Source organism: Psammomys obesus, unplaced genomic scaffold (assembly GCF_907164565.1).
Source record: "Psammomys obesus unplaced genomic scaffold, mPsaObe1.curated_primary_1811, whole genome shotgun sequence".
Lineage (NCBI taxonomy): Eukaryota > Metazoa > Chordata > Mammalia > Rodentia > Muridae > Psammomys > Psammomys obesus.
This window is the reverse complement of record NW_026590061.1, coordinates 6,100,232-6,126,893: the sequence shown is the minus strand read 5'-3', so window position 1 is coordinate 6,126,893 and position 26,662 is coordinate 6,100,232. Positions and strand designations below refer to the sequence as shown.

The 26,662-nt window shown below is 39.4% G+C and overlaps 1 protein-coding gene and 1 long non-coding RNA gene across 3 annotated transcripts in view; one reads left to right on the top strand and one right to left on the bottom strand.

Moving 5' to 3' along the window:
• Positions 1-1,397: 1,397 nt before the first annotated feature.
• LOC129675666 (uncharacterized) lies at positions 1,398-26,371 on the top strand. 2 transcript variants are annotated; one of them, XR_008719968.1, is made up of 4 exons: positions 1,398-1,470; positions 2,397-2,491; positions 3,541-3,657; positions 26,307-26,371. It is a non-coding gene; the product is annotated as an uncharacterized LOC129675666 (long non-coding RNA). The 2 variants fall into 2 exon arrangements; XR_008719967.1 differs by lacking the exon at positions 26,307-26,371 and adding an exon at positions 6,509-7,042.
• LOC129675665 (solute carrier organic anion transporter family member 1A5-like) overlaps positions 25,651-26,662 on the bottom strand; it is a 37,160-nt gene continuing 36,148 nt past the window's right edge. The window contains exon 14 of the mRNA XM_055605647.1: positions 25,651-26,428. Within this exon, the coding sequence (XP_055461622.1) occupies positions 26,209-26,428 (220 nt within the window). The 3' untranslated portion in view covers positions 25,651-26,208. The remainder of the gene's footprint in view (positions 26,429-26,662) is intronic.

Here is a 26,662-nt window from a genome sequence, read left to right as displayed (position 1 = left end):
TAGTACAGGAAAATCACACTACAGTCCATAGACTCAAAGAAGCTAAGTAACAAGGAGAGCCCAAGGGAGGGTACCAGAATGCCACTGGGAAGGGGCCATAGAATAGACAGCAGAAGTGGATAAAGAGAAGGAACTGGGCAGGAGATGGAATAGGGAGGGAAATAGGGAGAGGATCAGATGTATGGAGAATGGGGGTGGGAGGTGAGAGGGCTGGGAACAAGGGAAACAAGGGGGAAAGACATCTTGTTGTCAAGCTGGAGGCCTGCGACAAGGTAGGCTCTGGGTGAACACGAGTGTGACTCTAGCTGAGACTCTTAATAGGAGGAGAAAGGAACATGAAGACTGAAGAGACCACCTCCTAGCCAGGTAGGACTAGTGGAAGGAGGAGACCAACAATCCACCGACAAAACCTGTGATCCAAAAATCCTGCCTACAAAAAGTGCAGTGATAATGGAGGTACAAAGATTGAGAGAGAGTCCAAATAATAATTGGCCCAACCTGAGATCCACTCAATGATAGAGAGCCAGCCCCTGACACTAATAATGATGCTCTGTTATGCTTGCAGACAGGAGGCTCCAGCCAGCAGTGGATCCAGACAGATGCTGGGACTTGCAGCCAAGCGTGGGGCAGAGCTCCAGGGGTCCTGTAGAAGTGTTGGGGGAAAGATGGGAGGACCTGGAGAGGACAGGGACCTCACAGAAAGACCAAGAGAGACAACTAACCCATTTTCATTGGGGGCTTTCAGAGACTGAGACATCAACTAAGAAGCATGCAAAATCTGGACCCAGGCTCCCTGCACACAAGAAGCGGGGGGGGGGGGCACTGTTTCTAATAGGGACTCTGTTGCCTGCTTTTGGATCCCTTCCCTCTGGCAGCACTACCTCGCCTGGCCTCGGGGAATGAGGATAGGATCAGTCCTCGTGGGATTTGATTTGCTGGGAAAAGTTAATACGTGGAAAGGGGTTCCCCTTTTCTGAGGGGAAAAATGGAGGGGAAGGGAAAATGAGGGGAAGTGGAGGAGACTGGGAGGAGGAAAGGGAGGGGGCACCCTTGGGATGTAAAGTAAATAAACTTATATAATTTTTTTTAAAGTAGAAAAATATCACTTTCTTATTATTATACTTAACTGTTGGAAATTTCACTTGTATTTCCCAAAATGGAAACTCCAAACTCCTACCTCGCCTGGTGCACCATTAACCCCACAAAGGCACGCAGTATGTGCTCTGCTAGTATTTGCTCAACTGTTCATGGGGGGGATGGCCCACCTGCCCCAGCTGCCTATGAAGCACTTTCCATCTACAGGGTGGAAATTAATGACAGAGCCTCTGTGGTGACAGAGCTCAGCAAGGTGAGGGATATATAAGAGCCAGCCTACTAATTGCCACACCATGCGAGCAGGCTTGGGCTGTGCTTCCTGGAGCTTCTGACTATCGAGGCACTTTCTGATTTCGCTACACTGACCACTGCAAGGTAAAAGGCACGCTGCTTGGGAAGGTGTCACTTAGAGGAAAGCAACCTTTGTGTCTGTTGAAGCCTGCTTTGAGACATAGCTGCCGCTATTTTTGTATTCAGCATATTCAACTTCCATCTGTTTATAAGATGAAGTTATTAAGTTTTAAATGTTAAAATTTTAACCTTGTAACCTAGAAGTAGTTATTCATAACTGACAATAACAAACCCTGCCAGAGGACCTAGTTAACATACACCAACAGAGCCTGACAGAGGATCAAGCTGACCTTATATTTTACTCTGATTCAATGGTGTCATAACTCATCTACACACTGGGCTACACACTGGTTGCACTCTAGTTATCAGTGTACCTGGTTGCACATGGTTGCACTCCGGATGTACTTTGGAAGAACTTTACTACCTCACCTTGGACCAATCAGCTTAAAGGCTAGCTGACAATACTTTATATAATTAGCCAAAAACATATTATGCTTTGTATGCTTAGTATGTGTTACTGCCCTCCCCATGTCTTTCATTCAGTTTGTTCTATAAAAAGTCTGCCCTAAGAGCAGGTAGATGTCACAGCTAAGCTCCTAAGTCCTTATTGTGGCCCTGATCAATCAGCTTGGAAAAGTTGTTCAAATAAACCATCAATATCTAGCCAAGACCGGTGTCTGAGAGGTTTGCGTGGCACTTTTGGGGCTCTAACAGTATTATCTGTAAGGCTTATTTCAGCAAAACAGTAAAGAATGGGGTGTTATACTAGAAATTCTCTTGGTTTTTGAGCATTTGGAACTATTTTAAAGTTGACAAGCATCAGCAAAAAAAAAAATAATTACAGAGATACTTGTAAAATACATTTTAAATTTTCTTCAAAGGTTCTAATTTAAAATCGCATCAGTCAGAACTGAAGAAGGCAGCTTGACTTCAGTGCTTTTTCTCTTCAGGGAACCCGACAACTGATGTGCATCTCAAAGCTGCCAGCTGCTCTCCTCATCCTCTCTGTGGCACTAATCCACCTGAAAGCTATACCTGTGGGCAGGTTGGTACCCTGAGAATCCTACTTCTTTAGAAAAGTGTGAGGAAATTAGAATTCAGCACTATGTAACTAACAGCCCTCATAATGCTCAATTTGTAAACAAACTTTCCTATGGGTAGTACTTGAACCTGAATGATTTCCTAATTCTGTGTTCTTTCTGACACATAATTTCCTAATTTCCTAATTCTGTGTCAGCACCTGAAGACTGACATGCAGAACTTTCAACAGACAGACAAAGTTATCAACATTTGTCTGGAAATATGTTAGAATTCACAGGGGCAAAGTCAGAGTACCATGACAGGGAAACTGAGAGGCAGACATTCTTACTGTTTGAACATAATACTGGAAGAAACTGATGATTCCAACAAAATGTCTGTTTTAATTTCAGTTGGAATTTTGGTGCATATTTTACAGGTTTTTGTGGGGGGGGTTGTTTGTTTGTTTGTTTACTTCTTCATGAGGTATAGGAGTATCCACACTTCTACATCTTCTTCTGGAAACTGAAGTTATAAAATAAGAGGCACATGAAAAGTTTTAAGAAGTTAAATTTCAGGATTAGTTTAAAACCCATTTGCTATTTGAATGTCTACCCATAACTGTGCCCTACACAGTTATAAGAACATATTCTACACAAGATGTCTGATCATCTGTAAATGTAAATTAGTAACACATGAAATATTATCAATGCACATCATCATGATTTTTGAGGAAGGATTGTGTGAAATATTGAAGCTAAACAAAGAAAACTAAATAGCAGTATGAGGAAATCTAAGGTAGTTTAAGACTGCTGGCAGAACAGTAGTAATTATAAGCATCAGATGGAGACCACTTAAAATGGTAATTCTCCCTGATTTCAATGGGGTTGATTTAAGCTTCTCTCCATTTAGTTTGATGTTGGATATAGGCTTGCTGTACATTGCCTTTACTATGTTTAGGTAAGTGCCTTGTGTCCCTGATCTATCCAGGACTTTAAACATAAACGAATGTTGGATTTTACCCAATGCTTTTTCATCATCTAAGGAGATTATCATGTGGGCTTTTTTTTCTTTCAGTTTGTTTATATGGTGGATTACATTGATGGATTTCCATATATTGAAACACCCCTCCATACTTGAAGTGAAGTCCATTTGGTCACAGTGGATGATGTCTTTGTTATGTTCTTGGATTAGGTTTGTGAGTATATTGTTGATACAAACAACAGCCTACAGATTGGGAAAGGATCTTCACCAACCCCATAGCTGACAGAGAGCTAATATCCAGAATATATAAATAATTCAAAAAGTTAAACAGCAACAAATCAAGTAACCTAATTAAAAATGAGGTACAGAACTAAACAGAATTCTCTATAGAGGAATATTGAATGGCAGAGAAATACTTAAAGAAATGCTCAGCATCCTTAATCATCATGGAGATGCAGATCAAAATGACTCTGAGTTTCACCTTACACCCATCAGAATGGCTAAAATCAAAAACTCAAGTGACAATACATGCTGGAGAGGATGTCAAGGGGAACCCTCCTCCATTGCTGGTGGGAATGTAAACCTGTACAACCACTTTGGAAATCAATCTGGCGCTTTCTCAGACAATTAGGAATGGTGCTACCTCAAGATCCAACTATACCAGTCCTAGGCATCTATCCAAAAATGCTCAAGCATATAACAAGGACATTTGCTCAGCCATGTTCGTAGCAGCTTTATTACTAATAGCCAGAAGCTGGAAACAACCCAGATGTCTCTCAATTGAGAAATAGATACAGAAATTGTGGTACATTTACACAATAGAATACTACTCAGCAATAAAAAACAAAGAAATCATGAAATTTGCAGGCAAATGGTAGGAGCTAAAAAGATCATCCTGAGTGAGGATATCCTAGAAGCAGAAAGACACACATGGTACATACTCACTTATAAGTCGATATTAGACAAATAATATAGGATAATCACACTAAAATCTGTACACCTAAAGAAGCTAAGAAAGAGGAGGATGCTGGGTAAGATGATGAATCCTCATTCAGAAAGGCAAATGGGATAGACATCAGAAGAGGGTGACCTCTGAAAGACTCTACCCAGCAGGATAGTAAAGCAGATGCTGAGACATAGTCAATCTTTGGGAAGAGTGTAGGAAACCTTATGAAAGAAGGGGAGATAGTAAGATATGGAGGGGACAAGAGCTCCACAAGGAGAGCAGCAGAACCAAAAAATCAGGTCTTTTCTGACACTGATACTCCAACCAAGGATTGTTCATATAGATAACCTAGAACCCCTGCACAGATGTAGCCATGGCATCTCAGTATCCAAGTGGGTACCCTAGTAAGGGGAGCATGGGTTGTCTCTGACATAAACTTAGTGGCAGGCTCTTTGATCACCTCCCCCTGAGTAGGGGGGAGGGAGGCCACAGAGGAAGACAATGCAGCCAGTCCTGATATGACCTGATAGGCTAGGGTCACATGGAAGGGAAGGAGAACCTCTGCTATCAGTGGACTAGGGAAGGAGCATGGAAGGAAATGAGGGAGGGAAGGCAGGATTGGGAAGAATGAGGGAAGGGGCTACAGTTGGGAATAAATTTTAATAAACAAATAAAAGTTTAAAAACACTATAATTCTCCATCTATTTAAAAGACTCCTGAGAAGCTGGGCTTGGTGGCTCATAACTTTAATCCCAGCAGTTAGGGAGGTAGAAGCAAACAGATCTTTTTGAGTTCAAGGCCAGCCTGGTCTGCAAAGGGAGTCCAGGACAGCCAAGGATACATAGAGAAACCCTGTCTGAGGGGAAAAAAAAACAAACAAAAGAAAAAAACCTCCTAAGACTAAATCTGTAAATCTAATTTAAATAACATAATGAGAATTTGTGCCTAAATCAACTTTGTGCCATATAGTCTTAGGAGACCAAATTTAGCCACTCATTGTCAGCACAAAGAATTAAATTCACCTTTGAAAAGGAATGGGATTTAAGTCTCTCATTAGAATTATCACCATCATCTCTATATTTTCTCTTTTGTGTTATTCCTTGGGTGAAGGTTTATGTCAATGTGCAGACATTTCTACATCACTGGCTGTGACTAAGAGGAGGAATCATCAGAAAATGACTTTTGTCATCTCCTGAATTACCTAGTTTCACAGGGTGTTCTCAGAACTGGCTATAATGGACAATTGGATTTCTCATGATAAAAGTAACTGAAACCATGTGAAGTTTCTAATAAGCAGAACAATTGAATGATGATGGGCAATTCAACCATATGACTCATCTGCCCACTAGTATCTGGTGCTACTTTTCCAGTACATACGGAAATCAGCTCAACACAGCTACCAAGGGTCTTGTGGTGCCCACATCTTATGCAGTGAACATCACTCTAAAATAGAGTAATTCACAGAATTACTGAGTGTTTATTTTAGTGTTTTCTCATAACCATTTATCTTGTACTTTACTAACAAGACATCCTTAAAATGTCTTTCAATGCATTTCTTTACATCAATATTTTTGGTGATGGGATATATATGACAACTTACCTCTGAAGAACTCTGCCCCCATCAATGCCTTGAACATCATCAAACAGAAATCCCCCTGATTGCTAGATAATGTTCTCTACTATCTTAAATCTATTAGTTTTCAGGTTCACAGACCAACTTCTAATCCTAGCCGTATTTTAGAAAAAGTCACATTTATTTAAAATTTAATATCTGGTCGTAAATGATTTATTTATTTCCTGAGATGTGGGAATGAGATGAGAGCCATACTCAAGCTTGGGCTGAGCCCAGAGTGTTTCTATTTAACTATCCCTAGGCCTAGGCCTGGAACCCTCTATTTTCCATAGAATCTAATCTTCTGCCGGCCCAAACCTTAAAGGTTCAGCTTCCATCCTCTGATTGCTAACCTAGGCCTAGAATGTTTTCAGCCTCCAAAATATACTGCTGAATAAGCTCAACTCTTCCAGTTCTTCCTAAACTCTGGCTGGCTGGTTCAATTCAGCTGTTCTGGCTCAAAATTCCTCTCAAACTAACTAATTCAAACTTGCTTCACTCAGCTTCTCACTGAATTGCTCTGCTTGGAAAAACTGCCTCTGAACTCCACAAACTGAACTGTACCAAACCAACTGCACCGAACTCAACCAAAGTGAACCTGACTATGCAAACTCTACTGTATTTCTGCACTGTAGTCTGCTTCGATTCTCTTGGTGCTGCTCTTAAGTTGCTTCTCTTTCCTGACTGCTTTTGTAAGAGGTGGGCATATCCTATTCCTGACTCATTTTGTCAAATCATTCTCTGATTCGTCACTTTCTCTGTCCCTCAATTAGACATCATTGTTTGGTATTAAAGGTATGTGTGTATTTCAGCCAAATGGATTAAAAGTGTGTCATGTCTATATTCCAGTCATACAGATTAAAGGTGTGTATGTCAGCCAAAAGGATTAAAGGTGTATATTAAGGGTGTGTCTGTATTTTAGCTAGATCACACAGACCTGGGTCTTTGAATGTAATTCGTTGCCATAGTAGCCATGATGCCAGACTAAAATTCCTCTACATCTGGTGTTTGGTAATATTGCCAAAATTCTTTGAAGCATTAAGCCTATTTTAATATGATTTTCACATATACCATGGCTTTAAAGAACAGACAATAATATTGAGATGAATACAGACCAAAAATGTGTTTCCACAATATCCAAAAGAACAGGGCCAAATGACCCTTGGCTGACTCCTTCAAAACTGTGAGCCTAAGTGTCTTTCCTGTCTTTAAGTTGATTTATTTCGGGTACATTTATACAAACAGAAGTCTGACAAACAAAAACATGAGATATTCCAAGAATCAACCATGGAAGTAAATAAAATGCCTTAAATAGAGGTAAAAATCCAGGTATGGTGGTACATACTTGTAAGCCCAACACTAGAGAAAAGTGGGACAATCACAAGTTGGACATCAGCCTGGACTACACAGAAAGGTCAAGGCCAGCCTGGTTGATGTAGCTAGAATCAAACAAAAGTAAATTCATAAGTAAATAAATTGAGATATTGCTCATATTACCATTACTCGTACCAGTGGGTGAAAACATGGTTCAATACCCTTGGCATAAAAAACTTCAGTTGTCAGAGTTAGCCTATCCCTAACATTGAAATTTTTGAAAAGCAGAGGTCTACATACTCATTCCAAGGGCTTCCATGGAGCAAAGAGTGGTAGAACAGTGATCAATTCATTTGTCCTGTGACTCCATAATTAATTTTAGATGATCTTTTAACCACTTAATATTATGGGTCTTTACTGATGTTTCTCTACAGTCTGCTATAGTAAGAACATCAATGTGAAATCTGTTCTCACAACAAAAGTTTTAGCATGGAAAAATGTACTGTGGGCAAACCGATGACCAGCAATCTTGAGAACATATTTACCCTCTGCCTATTGGTTAGTAACCAGATACTTGTCCATGCCCATTCTATGGAGAACACCATTTGATTTACAGATGTGATTTCACGAGATGCATTCACATTTGCTTACTCAGTAGGTGTTTTCCTGTGCCTGAGTCACCTCACTCTACACGATATCTTCAGTGTTGTATATTGCAGAACTCCTCATGTAATCTTTTTCCTCATATGTTCATTGCATAATCTCAAGAAACATACAAAATATATTGTTTGGCCCATGACAATGGCTTTCACAAATTAAAAGGTTGCTAATAGGAAATAAGCCCCAGAGAGAGCAAGGCCAACGGGGAATTGAGAGGCTCCAGGGGAACCCAAACTGCACCACACCAGATCTGGAAATTTAAAGCAACCTGAAAGTAAGGACTGCTCCCTAATGTGCTCCTGAAAGCCAGACTGACTGGTGAGTAGTTCTGCTTTGTTTGATATTCTAGAAAGTTGGAGACACAAAGGGGATGGCAGTGTTAAGGGCCAGCTGACTTCATATTTTTTCTTCCTTTTCCTAGTTAAACATAATGTTAGAAATGTATTTATTTCTATATTGTTCTCCATGTTCTTTTTCTCTAATCCTATCCTAAGCTAACGGTAAACTTACGATTTGTTCTTTCTCTATAATCTTATGACTTACTCATCATAAACTGTTTCATTGCTTCATGGTGTGTTCTGAAAATGAGTTGGTCAAAAAACGCTTCATGACAGGTTCTGAAAAGTGGCTGGCCATAAAACCACAACATGTAACTAATTTACTAACTGAAAAAAAAATCCACTTTTGTAATCACTTATTATCTACCTCAGGCATGAGCCTGCTTGTAAAAATGCTCCCCTTATTTTAGTTAGAGCCACTTCTCTCTCCTAGTTCCAAGGAGACTGCAAGTTTGACCCAACCATAAAATAAATTTTTCCTATTTATCTATCTATTTATCTATTTATTTATTTCTTTAATCATTTTATAGCCCAATCTCATCCCCCTCCCTCCTCTCCTTCCAGTCCCACCCTCACACCTCCTCCTCCTATTTCCCACTCTCCCTCATCTCAGAGAAGGGAAGGCCCCCAAGGGGCACCAACCCACCCTGGCACCTCAAATCATAGCAGGACTAAACACATCCTCTTCCATAGGGGAGTAACAAGGCAGCCCAGCTAAAGGAAAGGGACCTAACATTGGTTACAAAGTCAGAGACAGCCCCTATGCCTATACTTGGAAACATTTTGGTGTTTGTCCCTGGCTTTTGTGTCATAACAGCCAGACAGAATCTTTAACATAGTCTTGGGGGGAAAAGGGACACCTTACTGTCCTGCTTTTCGTGTACATGGAGGTAGCTATCACATGTCTGAATTCATCTGGTCTTCTCTGATCGTGTTGTTGTACTGTCTTTTTCCACTATTCTCTGTTGCCTGTTGAATTTGTCTTTTCAAATTTTGATGCAGTTATGAGAATCAGACTAAGCACAGCCAATTTGCCTCTGAGCTGCATGCTGCAACATTTTAAAAATTTCTATAAGGCAGACTGCTATCGGCTGCCTCTATGCTGGCCCCCAACTGGATATTGCTCTGTCTCTGTCCCTCTCATTGGCTCGAGTCTCATAGATACACCAGACACTTCTCTAATCCCTACTATTTGAAATCATTTTCCCGTACTGTGCGTCTAAATGATGCCTTTTATTCCTGCTTGCTCTATCTTCCAGCTGGTCTCTGTCACTGACCATGGAGCTCTGGATGTGGCCACACCCACTCCATGCCCACATCTGGAGTGATGCAGGCACCCCCAGTGCACAGCCCTAGAGAGCACCGTAACCCTCTGTTCCTTCTGCTGATGCTCAGCTGGCCCACTCCCAGAATTTATTTCTAAGTGTTCTTTGTTCTCTGTTTGCTCTGGTCTATCCCTGTTATCACTGAATTTAGTTTTGTACAGATTAAGGTATCTTTTGGGCATGGATATTATTGATGTACTGTTTTATTCTGCTCTACTTTATTAAAAAGCTCACACTATAGCATAACTGTCTTCTGAGAGGTTTCATCCATCAGCTGATGGAAACAGATGCAGAGACTCATAGCCAAACAATAGGCCGAGTGAGAAGGTCTATGGAAGACTTGGGGGAAGGATTGTGGGACGGGTCAAGGATACCATTAGGAGAACTGCAGAGTAAAATAACCTGGGCCAATGGGGGCTCACAGAAACTGAACCATCAACCAGACAGCATGCATGGACTAGACTGATACCCACTACACATATGTAGCAGATGTGTAGCTTGGTCGTCTTACCGGTCTTCTAACAATGAGAGCAGGGGCTGTCTCTGAATCTACTGCCTGCCACTGGATCCCTTTTCCCTAGCTGGGCTGCCTTGTCAGGCCTCAGTGGCAGATGTGCTTAGTTATGCTGCTGCTGCTGCAACTTGAGGTAGCAGGGTGGGTTGATATTCACCTTCTCTGAGAAGGAGAGGAGGAAGTCAAGGGAGGGGTGGATGAGGGTTGGACTTGGAGAAGAGGAGAAAGGGGATCAGGTTGTAAAAAGATTTACTAAATGAATAAATTTAAAAAAATAGCTGGCTCTAGAAAGCCACCTGACCCTAGAACACTGATTCTCAATCTAGGGGTTGTAATGACTGTGGGGGCTGAATAACCCTTTCACAGGTGTTAAGAACCATGGCTCTGCTTAGAGAATGGCTTCTGAGTGCTTTGTGGATTGCTATCCTTGTGGGAAGTCCCCAAGGAGAACTTCCTTTATGCCTGGTAAGGACTGGTATGAGAGAATCTGCAGCCTCTGCTTTTTTTTTTCTGGATTGACCATGAGGTAATTCCTTTCTTCTAGCAAAACACTATGTATACTCTTGGTAGCCTTTTCTTTCACTATGTCTGTAACAAGTACAACAATGGCATAATAGAAATCTCTTAATAATTCTGAGGTATATTTATTAGCAATACATCACGGAATTGAGATGATGATTCCTGAAGCAACTCAAAACCCAGAAGAATTTTAAGAAAGACAAAATAGAGATCACAGTGTCTCTTGAAGCACATAATTATTCCCAGAAAAACACAAAGTATTCTGTAGCTCAAAAAAACCAGTCCTTCTAAGAATGGATCACAGAAGTTAATGAGCACACATAAACATGCAGACATTAGTTCAGAAACAAGAAACTCTTCCATGTAGGTACCAAATCCTCAGGCAGTCAGAAAACAGGAAGGGTTGGACAAGAGTTAAATAACTCTGTGACAACAGAATAAATTTATCTTAGCTATGGCTATGCAGAACAGAAATGTAGACATTGTAGGAACATATTTATGAAAGAGAAATTAGGTGTTTAAGATACAGTATACAGAACATACAGATGTGCCTAAACTATGAGGCCATGAGGCAAAATATTTACATATGGAAAATAAAGTATACGAGAGAGAAACTTGTGAAGAAACTTTCTGAGAATAATTATCTAGTTTCTTGGAACATATTTAGAGAAACAAAAATGAAAGTGTATGCTTTGTGACTTTGAAATGAAATAAATATGGAGAGGCTTGTGCTTTTCAGGGCCATTTTCTTAACAGAAAGCTGGTGGTCATGTTCTTCATTGTACTGACACCATATCTCTATCCTTAGGGTCCTAGAACCCACCAGAGCAAGACTATAGCAACAAGAGTCTCATATTAAATACCCTGCATGTCAGATATTTACATTAAAATTCATAATAGTAGCAACATTACAATTATGAAGTAGCAATAAAAGTAAAATTTTGTGATTGGGGGTCATACAACATATTAAACAGTTACAGCATTAGGGACATTGAGAACCACTACTCCAGGATGAAAAGAAAAGAAAATAAAACAAAAACAGTCCAAGAAAAAACAGTATGTGCTTTAAATGACAAAAATATAAACTTTTCATAGCTTACAATTCGTAAGCTTATTGAATATAATTAAACATCTATTAAAAACCAAGAGCCTGATGTCGACACTTTCTGATTCTCTGTAGATGTCTGGTTTTTATACATTTCTGTTTAATAGCCTCAAGGTATTTGATATTTTATTATCCTGCAACTTGATAACTTTATAAGAAAAAAATTTAATTAAGCTTTTTAAGTTGTATGCCTCCAATCTTGTGTATATCTGCAGATATATACAAGCTGGCTATAAAATAAAACCTCTTTAAAATACTTCAGTAAAATTCTAGATATGCCTGCCTAAAATAATTAGAACTGTATTTAATAAAAGTTAATATTCCTTTAAAAACAAGATAGGCAAGGTCATTAGACTTTCACATAAGTATCCAATCACTCCTCCAAGTAGGCTATATGCAATCAGGCCCTAATTAAATGAGATCTCAAAGTTTTCTGGGGAAAGTATGGTATATAGGCTAAAAATTAAGAAAAGGAATAGGGTCTACCTATGCAACAATGAGAAAGCTGTGATACAAAATGGGGTAAGGCACCAGATGTTGTTTAACACAGCCTTAGGAAAAAAAAATCTTACAACAAATGGTAAATTTATTTGCTACTGTCATTGTAGTGAGACTTTTGGAATTTTTTTTCTATAAACAGCATGGAAATATTATGAGAATATGACTTCATTTTAATCTCAGGTGTGGGGATATGGGGCAGCTTCATAGCAGCTGTGATTTGTCTCAGGCTCTAGAAGGGACATGTGCACCTGTGCCTGCGACCTTCCTCCCTTAGCACAGCTCAAACACCAACACCCACTCTCAAACCGGTGGACCTCTCTCATTTTCCTGAAGAATACTCCAGACACCAGAGAAAGACGGACCCAGTCTGAAGTACAGACTCCAGGAATAAATAGCAAAGGTTATGTATAAGCAGATGGCTTGAGGTCGGTATAAGAACACATCAAATAAAAGTCAGGATATCATGGCTTCCCCAGCAACCCCCAAACTCAATGGATATTCTACTTCATCAGAAACACAAGAAAATTATTTTAAAGCTATGCTTATCCGGGATTAGAGGCACATAAAGAGGAAACCAACAAATCTCTCAAAGAAATCGCCACACAGATGGAGGCAAATAAAAAGGAAATGAACAAAGCTCTCAAAGAAATACAGGCAAATTCAGCCAAACAAGTAGAGGCACAAGCAGAGGTACAATTAGTAGCATATAGAGAGGAAATGAACAGAAAAAAATAGAGGCCATCATAGAAAGATGGGAATCCACATTCAAACAAATGAAGGAAATGGTGCAAGACATGAAAACAGAATTAGAATCAATAAAGAAAACACAAACAGAGAAAAGCCCTTGAGCTGGAGAACTTAGAGAAAAGATCAGGAACCACAAAGGTAAGTATCACCAATAGAATACAAGAGATGGAAGACAGAATCTCGGGTGCTGAAGATGCATTTGCAGAAATTGATACATCTCTTAAAGAAAAAGTAAAATCAGAAAAGTTCCAAACACAAAACACCCAAGAAATCAAGGACACCATGAGAAGATGAAATCTGAGAATAATAGGAATAGATGAAAGAGATGATTCCAGTCTCCAAGGTCTGGAAAATATTTTCAAGAAAATCATAGAAGAAACTTAAAGAAAGAGATTCCCATAAATATACAAGAGGCCCTACAGAACACCAAATAGACTAGACCAGAAAAGAAACTCCTCACATCACATATTAGTCAAAACACTAAAATACAAAAAAAAAAAAATTATAAGCAGCAAGAGAAAAGGCCAAGTAGCATATAAAGGTAGACCTCTCAAAATCATACCAGACTTCTCAACAGAACCTCTGGAAGCCAGAAGGGCCTGGGCAGATGTCATGAAGACTCTAAAGGACCACAGATGCCAACCCAGACTACTCTACCCAGAAAAGCTTTCAATCAACATAGATGGAGAAAACAAAATATTCCATGACAAAACTAAACTGAAACAATATCTACACAGCAACCCAGCCCTACAGACAATGCTAGAAGGAAAACTCCAATCCAATGAAAACTATATCGAAGAAAACACAGGATATAGATAACTTCACAACCAAAAATTAAAAGAAAACAAGCACTGAAACACAGTAATACCACTAACTCCACAATAAAAAGAACTAACATTCATTGGTCACTATTATCTAACAACATCAATGGACTCAACTCTCCAATAAAAAACACAGACTAACAGAATGGTTGGGAACACAGGATCCAACATTCTGCTGCATCCAAGAAACACATCTCTGCAACAAAGATAAACACTACCTCAGAGTAAAGGGCTGGAAAATGTTTTTTTCAAGCAAATGGACCCAGAAAACAAGCTGGAGTAACTATGCTAATATCTAATAAAATAGACTTTCAAACAAAATTAATCAAAAAAGATGAGGAGGAGAACTTCATTTTCATCAATGGAAAAAATCCACCAGGAGGACATCACAATTCTGAACATCTATGCCCAAATGCAAGACCAACTACATTTGCAAATAAAACAATTATTAAAGCTTAAATTGCACATTGGTCACAACACCTTAATAGAGGGAGACTTCCAACATTCCACTCTCACCAAGGGACAGATCATCTAGACAGTAGCTAAATAGGGAAATAATGACACTTACAAGGTCCTAAATCAAACGGACCTAATAGATGTCTACAGAACTTTTTCACCCACTCTCAAAAGTGTATACATTCTTTTCAGTATCTCATGGAACTGTCTCAAAAATTGACCTGTCAGGCATAAAGCAAGCCTCAACAGATACAAGAAGATCCAAATAATCCCTGTATCCTATCAGACCATCATGGTCTAAAACTAGACCTCAACAACAGCAGAAATAACAAAAAGCCTACATACACAAAGAAACTAAATAATTCTCTACTTAATGACAGCTTGGTCAGGGAAGAAATGAAAAAAGAAATTAGAGATTTCTTAAAATTCAATGAAAATGAAGGCAGAACTTACCCAAACTTATGAGACACAATGAAAGCAGTAAGAGGAATGTTCATAGCACTAAGTGCCTCCAGAAAGAAGTTGGAGACATCTCATACATGTAACGTAATGGCACACCTAAAAGCCCTAAAAAAATTAAAAAAAAAAGAAGAAGCAGACACACCCGAGAGGAGTAGACAAATGGAAATAATCAAACTCAGAGCCGAAAATCAATGAATTAGAAACAAAGAAAAAAATTCAAAGAATCAATGAGACCAAAACCTGGTTCTTTGAGAAAATCAACAAGATAGACAAGCTCTTAGCCAAACTACTTAAAGGCAGAGAGAATCTATCTAAATCAGTAAAATCAGAAAAGAAAAGGGGGACATAACAACACCAAATGAGGAAATCCAAACAACCATTAGGTCTTACTACAAAAGCCTATATGCCACCTATTACAGATCAAACACACTCCAGATAAGTGTTCTTGTAATTTCAGTCAACAGCCTAAATTTCCCAGCCTATTCCTTATTCCTGAGGGTGCCCTCTATCTTCCCCCTTGTTTTGAAACTTCTTCCACCACCCCAATTACAAGGACCATAGGCATGTAACTTTCCAATATACTCCAAAATTAAAGATTTCCCCATAATCTTCTCAATTTTATCTTCTGTCCATAGTCTGTATCTGTCTCCAGCAGATTTCCAAACAACTAAACACATCAGATTATCCAAAATTGCCATCTTAAGGAGGTCCTTAAAATTAACAACCTGGACTTGCTTAAAGCTGATGAAAACGACGTTTCTGACAAAAATTTGTGCCAACTTAAGCCGCTGCTTCAGACCAACATTCTGGACTGCTCCAAAGCTACCTGTACTTTGATGTTTCCACATGCTTAAACAGACCCTGGAAGGGAAACTAGATGTGTTCTGCCTTCTCCTCATCTTTGATAGACACTCCAGCCTTCCTGGGCCATGACAACCACATCCCAATTTCATCTATAAAGCAGCTATAAAAAAAGAGTATGTCACACCTTATTGTTAACAAAGGCTGGAATATGAGATCCAAAGGAAATTAGCTTTCCTATATCAAAGAAGCCACTTGCCTATAAATATGTATTCAACACAACTGAGATATAAACCATTAGCCCTGCATAAATGTGAATGAATTTTTTGATTCATGTGATCTACAGCCAGTGTGAATGTGATATCTAAAAAACAAAACAAACAAACAAACAAGAAACAACTCTATTTTATGCTAGACATCTGTCTTGGTACTCTCTACTTACCCTCTGTTTATCTCTGACACCATTCCCAGACAGATAAATTCCCAGTAATCCTGACACCCAGAAATGTACACCTATAACCATTTATTTGTTATGACTTTTTGTCTTCCGTAACCTGCTTATGCAGACATTCAAGTTACCTTGACTACCCAATCTTGGCAGAGAAAAACAGCTCTTGGCTTGCTTGTGCAGATACTAAAAGTCTTCTTGTGATTTTTGCCTTAAAAAATCCTTCCTGAGCCAGTTTCTCACAGCAATCTCAAGTTTGACTCAAATTATTGTCCCGTTAGCAGTAATCAGTAAATCTTTTAACTGTACTCCTACTGAGTCTAAGGTCTTGTCCCCTGGGATCAGGAACTGCATAATAATACTTATTCTTTACCTCGTTTGATTTTAATTCATGGACTCTCTAGGCAATTGTGGTTGTTTGAATAAGAAGGGACCCTATAGTCTCAAAGGGAGTGGCACTATTAGGAGGTATAGCATTTTTGGAGAAGGCATGGCCTTGTGAAAGGAAGTGTGTCACCCAAGTGGGCTTTGAGTTTTTGAGTGCTCAAGTCAGGCCCAGGGGCTCTCTCTTTCTTCTGCCTGTGGATCCAGATGGAGAATTCGAGCTCATTTCCTAGCACCATATCTGCTTGCATACCTCCATGCTTCCCCTCATAATGACAATGAGAGACCAAAAGATTAAAAACCAGCTATTATTAACATTTAAGGCCTGAACTAGTTGGGTGGAGAAATCCAGGAATGCCCTGAGGGAAAGAACCGCTTTACTGCAATCTTTCCCCATGCCTTGGGCATGCTGGGAGGGGACCAAAATCTTTAAATCATCCAACTAACCTGAGTACGGGCTCTCACCTCCCACCACTTCGGCGGTGGAGAGTGTGGGCCCAAGCTGCAGTTTGTAATTTGTAATAAAAAGAACCTCATGTATTTACAGGGGAGTCTGTTTATTCCTGGTCTTTTGGGGTTGATTAACTGGGCAGAACAACAACAGGCTAAACCTCTAAGACAGCACCAATTAAATGTTTCTTTTATAAGATTTATATTGGCCATGGTGTTTCTTTACAACAATAAAACCCTGACTAAGACACCAACAAATTAAATAGTCTATAGACAAATCCTAGAAGGGGAATTATTTTAAAATATGTGTTTCTTGGGCATAGGACAGAATTTTTAAAGTAGTAAAGTATATAGGATGCAAGTGTTAGGACCAAATAAAATGATGATGCACACAGCAAATTTTATATGAAAGAAGTTTATTAGGTGGAGATGAAAAGAGAGAAAAGGAGAGAGCGAGACATGATAGGGAGAATGGAGGGGGTGGCCCGACATAGAAAGGAGAGAAGGCAAGAGAGGAGAGGGCAAGAGAGTGACAAAGTGGTGGGTTGAACCTTTTAAGGAGAAACTTAACCATGCCTGTCAGGTGTGGCTATCTGGCAGGTGATACATGATGACATCATAGGTTGCTGGGCAACCCAGGAGCAGGCTGCCTAAATGCTAACAGTAACAAACATCTATCTACCCATAGAATGACCAAAAACTATCCAGCCACTCTTGGGAATGGGGCATAGTTTCCTTAAATTGCTTAATGCTGATTTGGGATGTAGTTTTTTATTATTGGGGGATCAAGAAAATTAGAATATTATCTAGTCTTAAGAAAGCTAGCTGTAACTTTTTCTGTCCAGTCTCTGAATGCTGAGAAAGTTCAGAGGTTAACTGAAGTCCTGACTGCAACAGTCTGTGATGCTGGACAGTCTAACCAGCAGTTTTGAAATTGTCCTGGATGTAGATTTTTGAGGAAACAGTTGTTGATTGAAGCCATCTGTCTGGTTAGATCACACGGGAGATCAGTCTCTTTTTTGGTGTCTGGTGCTCTTGCTCTGCAAAATATATAAACTTTCAAATGTATTATACATTTTTGTATTAGTATGTGTACGGGCTGTGCACTGAGCACAGTTCAGTTAAAGATGATTCTCTGTTCTGTGTTACAAAAAATAGAGCATTTGTTTTTCTATGTAAGTTAGTTTGTACTGTATACCAAACTGTAAAATAAATTTTTATCTATGCCATTTTTTAAAACGGCTTGAAAAGTCCTGGGGATTTTGTAGCCAAAGATTCATTGGCCATGCATAGCTGATGTCCTGGCTGGAGATATTTTCATGTCTCAGTCAGTCTTATAGCTGTTCTCATGCGAACAAATCAGCAAATTATGTTACCTGTCCTGTTTTATTTTCTTGATTTTTTCCTTCTCTCTGTAGCCAATATTGTCAGGAGGCCTCCCCTTGTCATATTTAATTTCCATCTGTTTGGATGGAATGCATTAAGTTTTTGTTTTCTGTTCAGACAAGAGCATATTCTCCTCCCAAACACAACACATTTCCTGTCTTCCATTTTGGAATCAGGACCTTTATACACTGATCTAGTTGAGCAGTCCCTTCCAAAATCCAGTGTATCTTAGCAGGTGAGCTACTTGTCTCATTTAAAATAAATAAATAAATAAATAAATAAATAAATAAATAAATAAATAAATAAATCATTACATAATCTGACCTGGCCCACAGGTCAGTTGAACAAGACCCTAAGAGAGGGGGTGAGAATTGGGTGGGACAAGAGACACGAGAAATGAAGACCAAAACAGTTTCTCTGATAAAGGTCTCAGTTTATTCAAATTTTTCATACAACTTTATAGGCAGGGTGGAAGGAATGTAATTGCCTTTGGCAGGGTTCTAAGTAACTAGGAATCACAGGATGACCCACCAGAGGAGTCACAAGATGTGCTAATAATGGTGTATCACAGGACGACCCAACAAAAGAGTCACAAGGTGTGTTAATAATGCTTGTTTGGAAAGTTCCTCAGAAGAGTTACTAGGGAACCCCGAGGGGGGAGGAGGGTTTAAGGTGTTTCAGGAAGATGACCTTTATCGAAAGCACCAGGTCAACTAGGAATGCACTATTGCCAAGAATTCTGGGGGCAGCAAGGTACCAGAAGGCCCCCCACAATAATCTATTTTGGAGAGATATTGTATTCCCCTTCTGTTTTATGACCCACTTTTAAAAATTATTAAGATCTTTTCAAAATTGTTTGACTTATATGATTATAAGTTATATCTATGACAGGTTTCATGTCATAATGTCTAAAAAATTGTTGTATTTCAATGGATATACATGCTGAAGCACCATCAGTTCCAATTTGCAAAGGTATCTCCAAGACAGTCACTATCTCTAACAAATGTGTAATGTTAGAATCATGCTTTCCATAATTTAAGGCAAAATCCCATTGGAACTCTGAATATGAACCTATGATATGGTTTATAAATGTCAGTTCTGCAAACTCTGAAAAATGGAGCACACAAGCCACTGTATGTCCTTGTTCAAAGGCATCACCAAACAGAATCTATATTTCTACTTTAGTATATAGACCTTCATCCAGTAATTGAACCTTTAAAATACACAAGTAATATCTAATATGAACATGTTGGCCTATGGGTAAAGCATTTTTACATAGTATCCCATTGGGCTGCCATGCAATTTCTTCTAGCCTTTGTGAATTTTTCACACCTGGAACTAACCCTTTTGATGTTATTGTAAGTTCCAGATTGGATTTCTCTTAAGGTTCCCTATTTTGAGTCAAAGATTCCTCCAACCTCTGTTCTATAGCCTTTAATTTCTCAGCCTCTTTTTTCTCCCAGTCTCTCTTATTCTGATCTCTTCCAAAGAGAATATACAAAAGAGTATATACAAAACTGAAATTGTCACTGTAAAAGTTACTTATATGCTAAAAGAAACAAACTCAGGTAGAATCAAGAAGCACTGTGTCACTGTGTCTTCCTCCACTTTCAATTTAGAAAAATAATCTCTTTTAATCTCAAAACCTTTTCCTAACAACTTTACATTTTTAGAGCCAGCTCCTGTAAGACCTGGGGTCTCACAGCTCAGGAGTTTAAGATTGCACCCTTCCCAGAAACTCTCACAGACCACGCAACTCATTGCAAAAGCAAGAGGTTTAATTTAACCATTGTGCAATGGGGTCACCCCTGCCGGTCAGCAAAGAGTGGCCCCAGGAGACAAAGGCTTTAGGTTTTTAAAAGAAAAATTGTGGAAAATTTGAAGTTGCAGTTTTGGCAATTTAGGATTGGATGAGGAAGCTATAAAGTAAGATAATTGGTTAGTCTTAGGTGCTCAAGCTTGGCCAGTCCTGCCAAGTGTGGATGCAGCTGCAATTGAAGGTGAGGTGGTTAGCTCATCCTTGAAGATTTGGCTGGAGGTCAGGAGCTACTCAGAAGAAGGAATGGGCCATCTGGGTTTGTTGCTAAGAAACACTATCTGGTCGTTCTTTTTGCTGAGTGAAGGTCATTGCTTGTTTGCTTTTTTTTATATTGTCCTCACAGATAGAGTCACATTCCTCTGTTCTCTGGAAAAGTACTATGAGGTTTTGGCTTAACCTGGACCTAAAACTCAAAACTATAGGCTTTAGAAGACATATAGGTTACAAAGTTAGTCTAACCCTTTCACTCCCTTTCTAAACCTTATCAGTTCAGATGCTTGAGGCTTCTCAGTGTGTCTCTGGCTCCTGTTTTCAGAGAGAGTCTGTCTCCTTCCAGGGATCCTGAAGTCTTTCCCACTCTGGGAAGTTATTGGGTCCACAAGTGTTTGCTCCTCTGATCTGCAGGAGTCAGGCCAGCAAGAGCCCCTTCTCAAAGAGATTTAGATTCCTTCCTTGGCTAGGAAAGTTTGGCCTTGAATAGCTTGCTTGTGTTAAAAATATCACTTTTTTTTTCCTCAGCAAAGGCTCCTTAAAAGATCTGCCTCTGGGTTTTGTGTGTGTGTGTGTGTGTGTGTGTGTGTGTGTGTGTGCGCGCGCAGCCAGGGGTGGCCTTGCTGCACCAGGGGGTCCTGAGCTCCTGCCTGAAAATCTGTTTTTCTCTTTAAGAATCAGAACTAAGAAACTGTTCTGTCTACATTTAGATTCAATGTAAATTCTTGCTAGATTAGAGTAAGTTCTGTCCTACTTGGTACACCAAAATATTAAAGTTATTTTTATAAAATAGTGTTTGTTTCTCAGTTTCTGTCTTACCCTGGCTAGCATTAAAATAATTAAGACTCTATTGTACTTGTTTAATAAGCTTCACAACACAGTAACTGAGGAGTTGTTGCTCTATTCTTAACTTCTTAAACTAATCTGTTGGTATAATGTTCTTTTGAAATGTATACACCTTACCCTTGTTCATTCAAATGCTGATTCCCACCCCCCCACACACACACACTGGTTTCAATCCGGATATTGCATTGTGATACTCATTCTAAGCATCCTATCTCAACTCTTATGTAAACAGGACAAAATAAAGCAACTAGACACAATGTTGAGCAGGGAGGAGCCAGAGGGCAGGAAATGGGTAGGAAGAGAAGATCCAAGAGGAGAGCTAGGAGAGAGAGCTGGAGGAGAGACCTTGGAGGACATGGAGCATGAACCAGACCTAAGATTTCACAAAAAGCAAGTATAATGTGGGAAATCTAAATGTTAGGAGGTTTAGGATGGAGTAACTACTGCCCAGCATTGTGTTCTAGGTTAACTAAATAAACCCGGTCTCTGTGTGATGATTTGGTTATACAGCTGTTAGGACTAACAGCAGCATTACCAGAAGATAGATCAATAGTAAATATTAATCACTGCCTACAACACTAATCTGCCTTCCTTTTGTCAAAATCCCAGAGATACTTGCACTTTGTAGCTCTCTTGCTCCAACTCCTCTTCTGATGTCTCTTGAACCTCCGCCTATGGCTGAATCCCCTAACTCCTCCTCCCCTGGCTGGCAGGAAGTCCATCCCTATTCTCTCTCCTGCTCACTGATTGGCTGCTAGCTGCTTTATTGGCATATCAGGGGACAATTAGGGAGCAGTGTTTACACAGCATTGAGAGAGGAGATTCTCAAAACAAAAATTTCAACCAGATATGGAGGTACAGAAATTAGCATTTGAATTAACTTTTGCATACAGTTTCTTCCCCGAAGTGCTACATAGACACAAGCCCAAAGCATAGGGGACAAGTGATCATGGCCTAAGACCTCTGGAAGCATGGGCAAATAAGTTTTTCCTTCTTAGAAGTGTGTTGGTTCAGGTAACAAAAAGCTGTCAACTCTCTTGAACATTCTGGCTCTCACAACGATCTGTTGAGTGTACCTGTCTTCACTCTGCTCTAGCTTGTGGATATTTACCATGCGCAAACAACCATAGTATACTGACCCCCCCCTGCCACACTTTTTCTTCCTTTATCCTTCCAGTATTTAGCGATTTATACTATTGTTATATTATTGACTTTCATTCCAAAGAGGAGGACAATGAAGAACAGAAGGGAATGGATCTATCCATGCTGCTATTTTAAGCCAAAGCTTAAAAACAACAAAAAGCTTGATGTTCCTTAAAGTCTCTTCATTCTTTATCATCCACAAACTAAGATGATTTCTTTATTAGTTACTTTTCATTGCAGTGATAAAACACCACAACCTATAAAAACGTTTATTTTCCCTTTGATTTCAGAGGGACTGAAGACCCTCATAGCAAGGAGGCATTACAGAAATCAGCAGGAATGGCAACTGGAGCAGGAAGTTGAGATTTTACTTGCTCAACCAAAGCACAAAACAGAGAGTGAACTGGAAGTAGGGTGAGGCTTTTAACTCTCAAAACAGCCCAGTGATACACTATGTCCATCAAAGATATACCTCCTAATTGTCCCCTAGTAGTGTTATCAACAAAAAAACCATATGTCCAAATGCCTGAGTCTAAAAAGGACATTCCTCATTCAAACAACCACAGCTTCATTTTGTTTTTAATGTATACTTTGAATTTAATGAATGCAAAAGTCAGTCTTTAAAAGTTTCTAAATATTTTTATTTATTCATTTATTTGTTTATTTGGGGATAAGTTAGGTATACCAAAGTACAGGAGTAGAGGGCAACTTACAAGAGTTGGTTCTCTCCTTCCACTACATTGATCACAGGCTTCAAACCCACCTTGGCAGGATTGCTGGCAAACACCCCTTTGCTAGGGGCTTTCCCCAGTAGGGGGTGTGAGAGTAGTTGCCAACAGGGAAGCCCACAGAGTAGATAAAGAGTTTGAGAGTAGAGGGAGGGAGTAAGGTATGATGCCAGGAAAATCTCACAGCCCTGACATGCTAGCAATCAGATCACTTTTTTTTATTATTTGTATAGGTCTCAGAGAATAAAGATAGATTAATGATTATATCATTATTATTATTATTATTATTATTATTATTATTATTATTATTATTAGCCCTATAACTACAATTTAAGGAAGCTAAAGACTATTTTCTCCAAAGCAAATGCATACATTATATGACAGCCTGATATTAGGCTTGTAGTGTTTATAGTTTGAAAATATTCCAAACAAACAGCAATATCTGAACTCGTCTTTTTATGAATAACAAATACTAACCTAACTTCTTTTACTACGTGTTTCATCATTTATGCTAGAAAGTAGGAAAAGTTTATATTAATCAATCTGTCTTATTTACTGAGTTTTATTCTTTCAGGGCTGTTCTCTGCATGACCCATTATATTTAAACAAAAATTTCAAAGAACTGTACACTTATAATAATAATAAAAAAAAGTCCTTGAATCTATAACCAATTCTCCTGGCCAGTCAGAGCTTGTCAATTGTCTCTGTTTACTCTGCACCAATATGCTGCTTGAGTTGGCCCAGGGGCAAATACCCCAAGAAGTTTCTTGGAGAAATGCCTCATCTAGCTATGTGCTTATCGGTGCTTAATGAGCTCCAGAACATAAGGAAGATTTCCAAATAGTGGCTAGATAAAGTTAATTTTAAATTTTTTTTCTTAAAAAAGACTCAGATACGGCGGCGCCGGGAGAGCACTGTGTCTGAGAAGCAGGACAGCACTCTCTGTGCAGCGACCAGGAGACTGAACTCTGGGCCCTAAAACTACAGCGATCCTGTTTCCTAGGTGAGGGGAAGCTCCCAGGGCATGGGAATCTGTCGGGTCCACTCTCGGGCTGCCCAGCCAGAACCCGGAAGAGATCCCTGGTAACACGGGCACTGGGTCTCGGGCCAGAGCCGCACGCATGTGTGTCCCGATCACTTTCCCAGGCTGATCTGTGGGCACAAGGGTGCCAGAGATTGGGAGTCCCAGTCGTAAGAAAACCCCACAGGGAAGGAAAGTTGCAAGTCTGATCATGGGTCACCCAGTCTTTCCCTGGAAGGTCTTGAAAAATGATAGTTAACAACTCCTAGATATAGATGTGGACAGACATCTTGCTCATAGAAAGAAAAATTATTTCAGTGTGGCACAGTCACAATGCCTGTTTTCTGCTCCAAATACCTCCAACATCAAAATATAAATTCAATTAAGTTAAATAGTGTTTCAAGGATAGAAAAGTTTTAAGCTATTTAAACATCGATAGGAAACACAAATTTCCCTTGATTGAGTTAAAAGAGAAGATGCCATCTGAAAATGAAGGCAGCTTTACAGTTCAGTGTGGGGGTTACCGTACAAGTTTTGTCTGGGAAATTCTTAAGTGTTAGCCCAAAGTTCTGAGGATTCTATCAGAAAATATTTTTTTACGTTTCATTTATTTATTTTTAATGTTTTATTAATTACACTTTATTCACTTTGTATCCCCCCTGTAGCTCCCTCCCTTCTCCCCTCCCAATCCCTCTCTTCCCCCTTCTTTTCCACACATGGCCCTCCCCAAGTCTACGGATAGGGGAGGTCTTCTTTACCTTTCTTCTGATCCTAATCTATTAGGTCTCATGAGGAGTGGCTGTATTGTCTTCCTCTGTGGCCTGGTAAGGCTACTTCCCCCTCAGGGTGAGGTGATCAAAGAGCAGGCCTATCAGTTCATGTCAGAGGCAGTCCCTGTTCCCATTACTAGAGAACCCTCTAGGACACTGAACTGCCATGAGCTACATCTGTGCAGGGGTTCTAGGTTATCTCCATGCATGGTACTTGGTTGGAGTATCAGTCTCAGGAAAGACCACTGTGCCCAGATTTTTTGGTTCTGTTGCTCTCCTTGTGGAGCTCCTGTCCTTTCCAGATCTTACTATTTCCCACTTCTTTCATAATATTCCCTGCACTCTGCCCAACAGTTGGCCATAAGTCTCAGCATCTGCTTTAATAAAAACAAAATGACTGCCTACAGATTGGGAAAGAATCTTCACCAACCCTATATCTGACAGAGGGCTAATATCTAATATATATAAAGAACTAAAGAAGTTGAAAAGCAACAAATCAAGTAATCCAATTAAAAAATGGGAAACAGAACTAAACAGAGACTTCTTGATAGAGGAATATCGAATGGCAGAGAAACATTTAAAAAATGCTCAGTGTCTTTAGCCACCAGGGAAATGCAAATCAAAACGACTGAGATTTAACCTTATGCCCATCAGAATGGCCAAGATCAAAAACTCAAGTGACAACACATGCTGGAGAGATTGTGGAGAAAGGGGGACCCTCCTCCACCGCTGGTGGGAATATAAACTTGTACAACCACTCTGGAAATCAATCTGGCACTTTCTCAGTCAACTAGGAATAGCGCTTCCACAAGATTCAGCCATAGCTCTCCTAAACATATATCCAAATGAGGCTCAAGTACACAATAAGGACATTTGCTCAACCATGCTTGTAGCAGCTTTATTTGCAATAGCCAGAACTTGGAAACAACCTAGATGCCCCTCAACTGAGGAATGGATACAGAAATTGTGTTACATCTACACAATGGAATATTACTCAGCAGTAAAAAACAAGTAAATCTTGAAATTTGCAGGTAAATGGTGGGAACTAGAAAAGATCATCCTGAGTGAGCTATCCCAGAAGCAGAAAGACACACATGGTATATACTCACTCATATAGACACATAATATAGAATGAACCTACTAAAATCTGTACACCTAAAGAAACTAATCAAGAGGGAGGACTCTGGCTAAAATGCTCAATCCCCATCCAGAAAGGCAAAGAGGATGGACATCAGAAGGAGAAAACAGGGAACAAGTTAGGAGCCTGTCACAGAGGGCCTCTGAAAGGCTCTGCCCTGTAGAAAATATTTTGTCATGAGTAAAAAATAATTTTTATGGCCCTTAAAGATAAGATTTTCTATAGTACCTGTCATGATTCAAAACATGTATAATGTGCATTCTGTTCATGGGCTTATATAGACCAGTAGAACACTCACTATAGCTTAGTTTTCAGTTCGCCATCATTCTCAACCTTAGGACTTTGTTTTACATCCATGCATTTGCTCTCCTTCTCTGTGAACTTTGTCTCTGCAGGTTCAGTTTCTGAAGAGTCAATTCCCCCAGGGAGTTGGAGCTTCCTCAAAAGTATTAGAATGAAGAATGCAGGAAGATAGCTTGATCCTCTTAGTGCTGCAGGCACCCCAAGGTAAATGCGCCTGTTGAAAAGAGCTCATCTGTATTAAATCTTATCATGTTTAGTGAAAGCTAATTTTGTATATTCTTACAGATTCTTTATTCTTTGAAGAAAAAAATCCAGTGATTATTTTTCTTTTATATAATCTGTTTTGCTATGCTAGTATATTAATTCTTTTTGTTAAGATGTCAAAATTTTTTCACCATAAAAGTTTCAATGTATTTTCTTCATTTGATGATGGCTTATTTCAATTGTC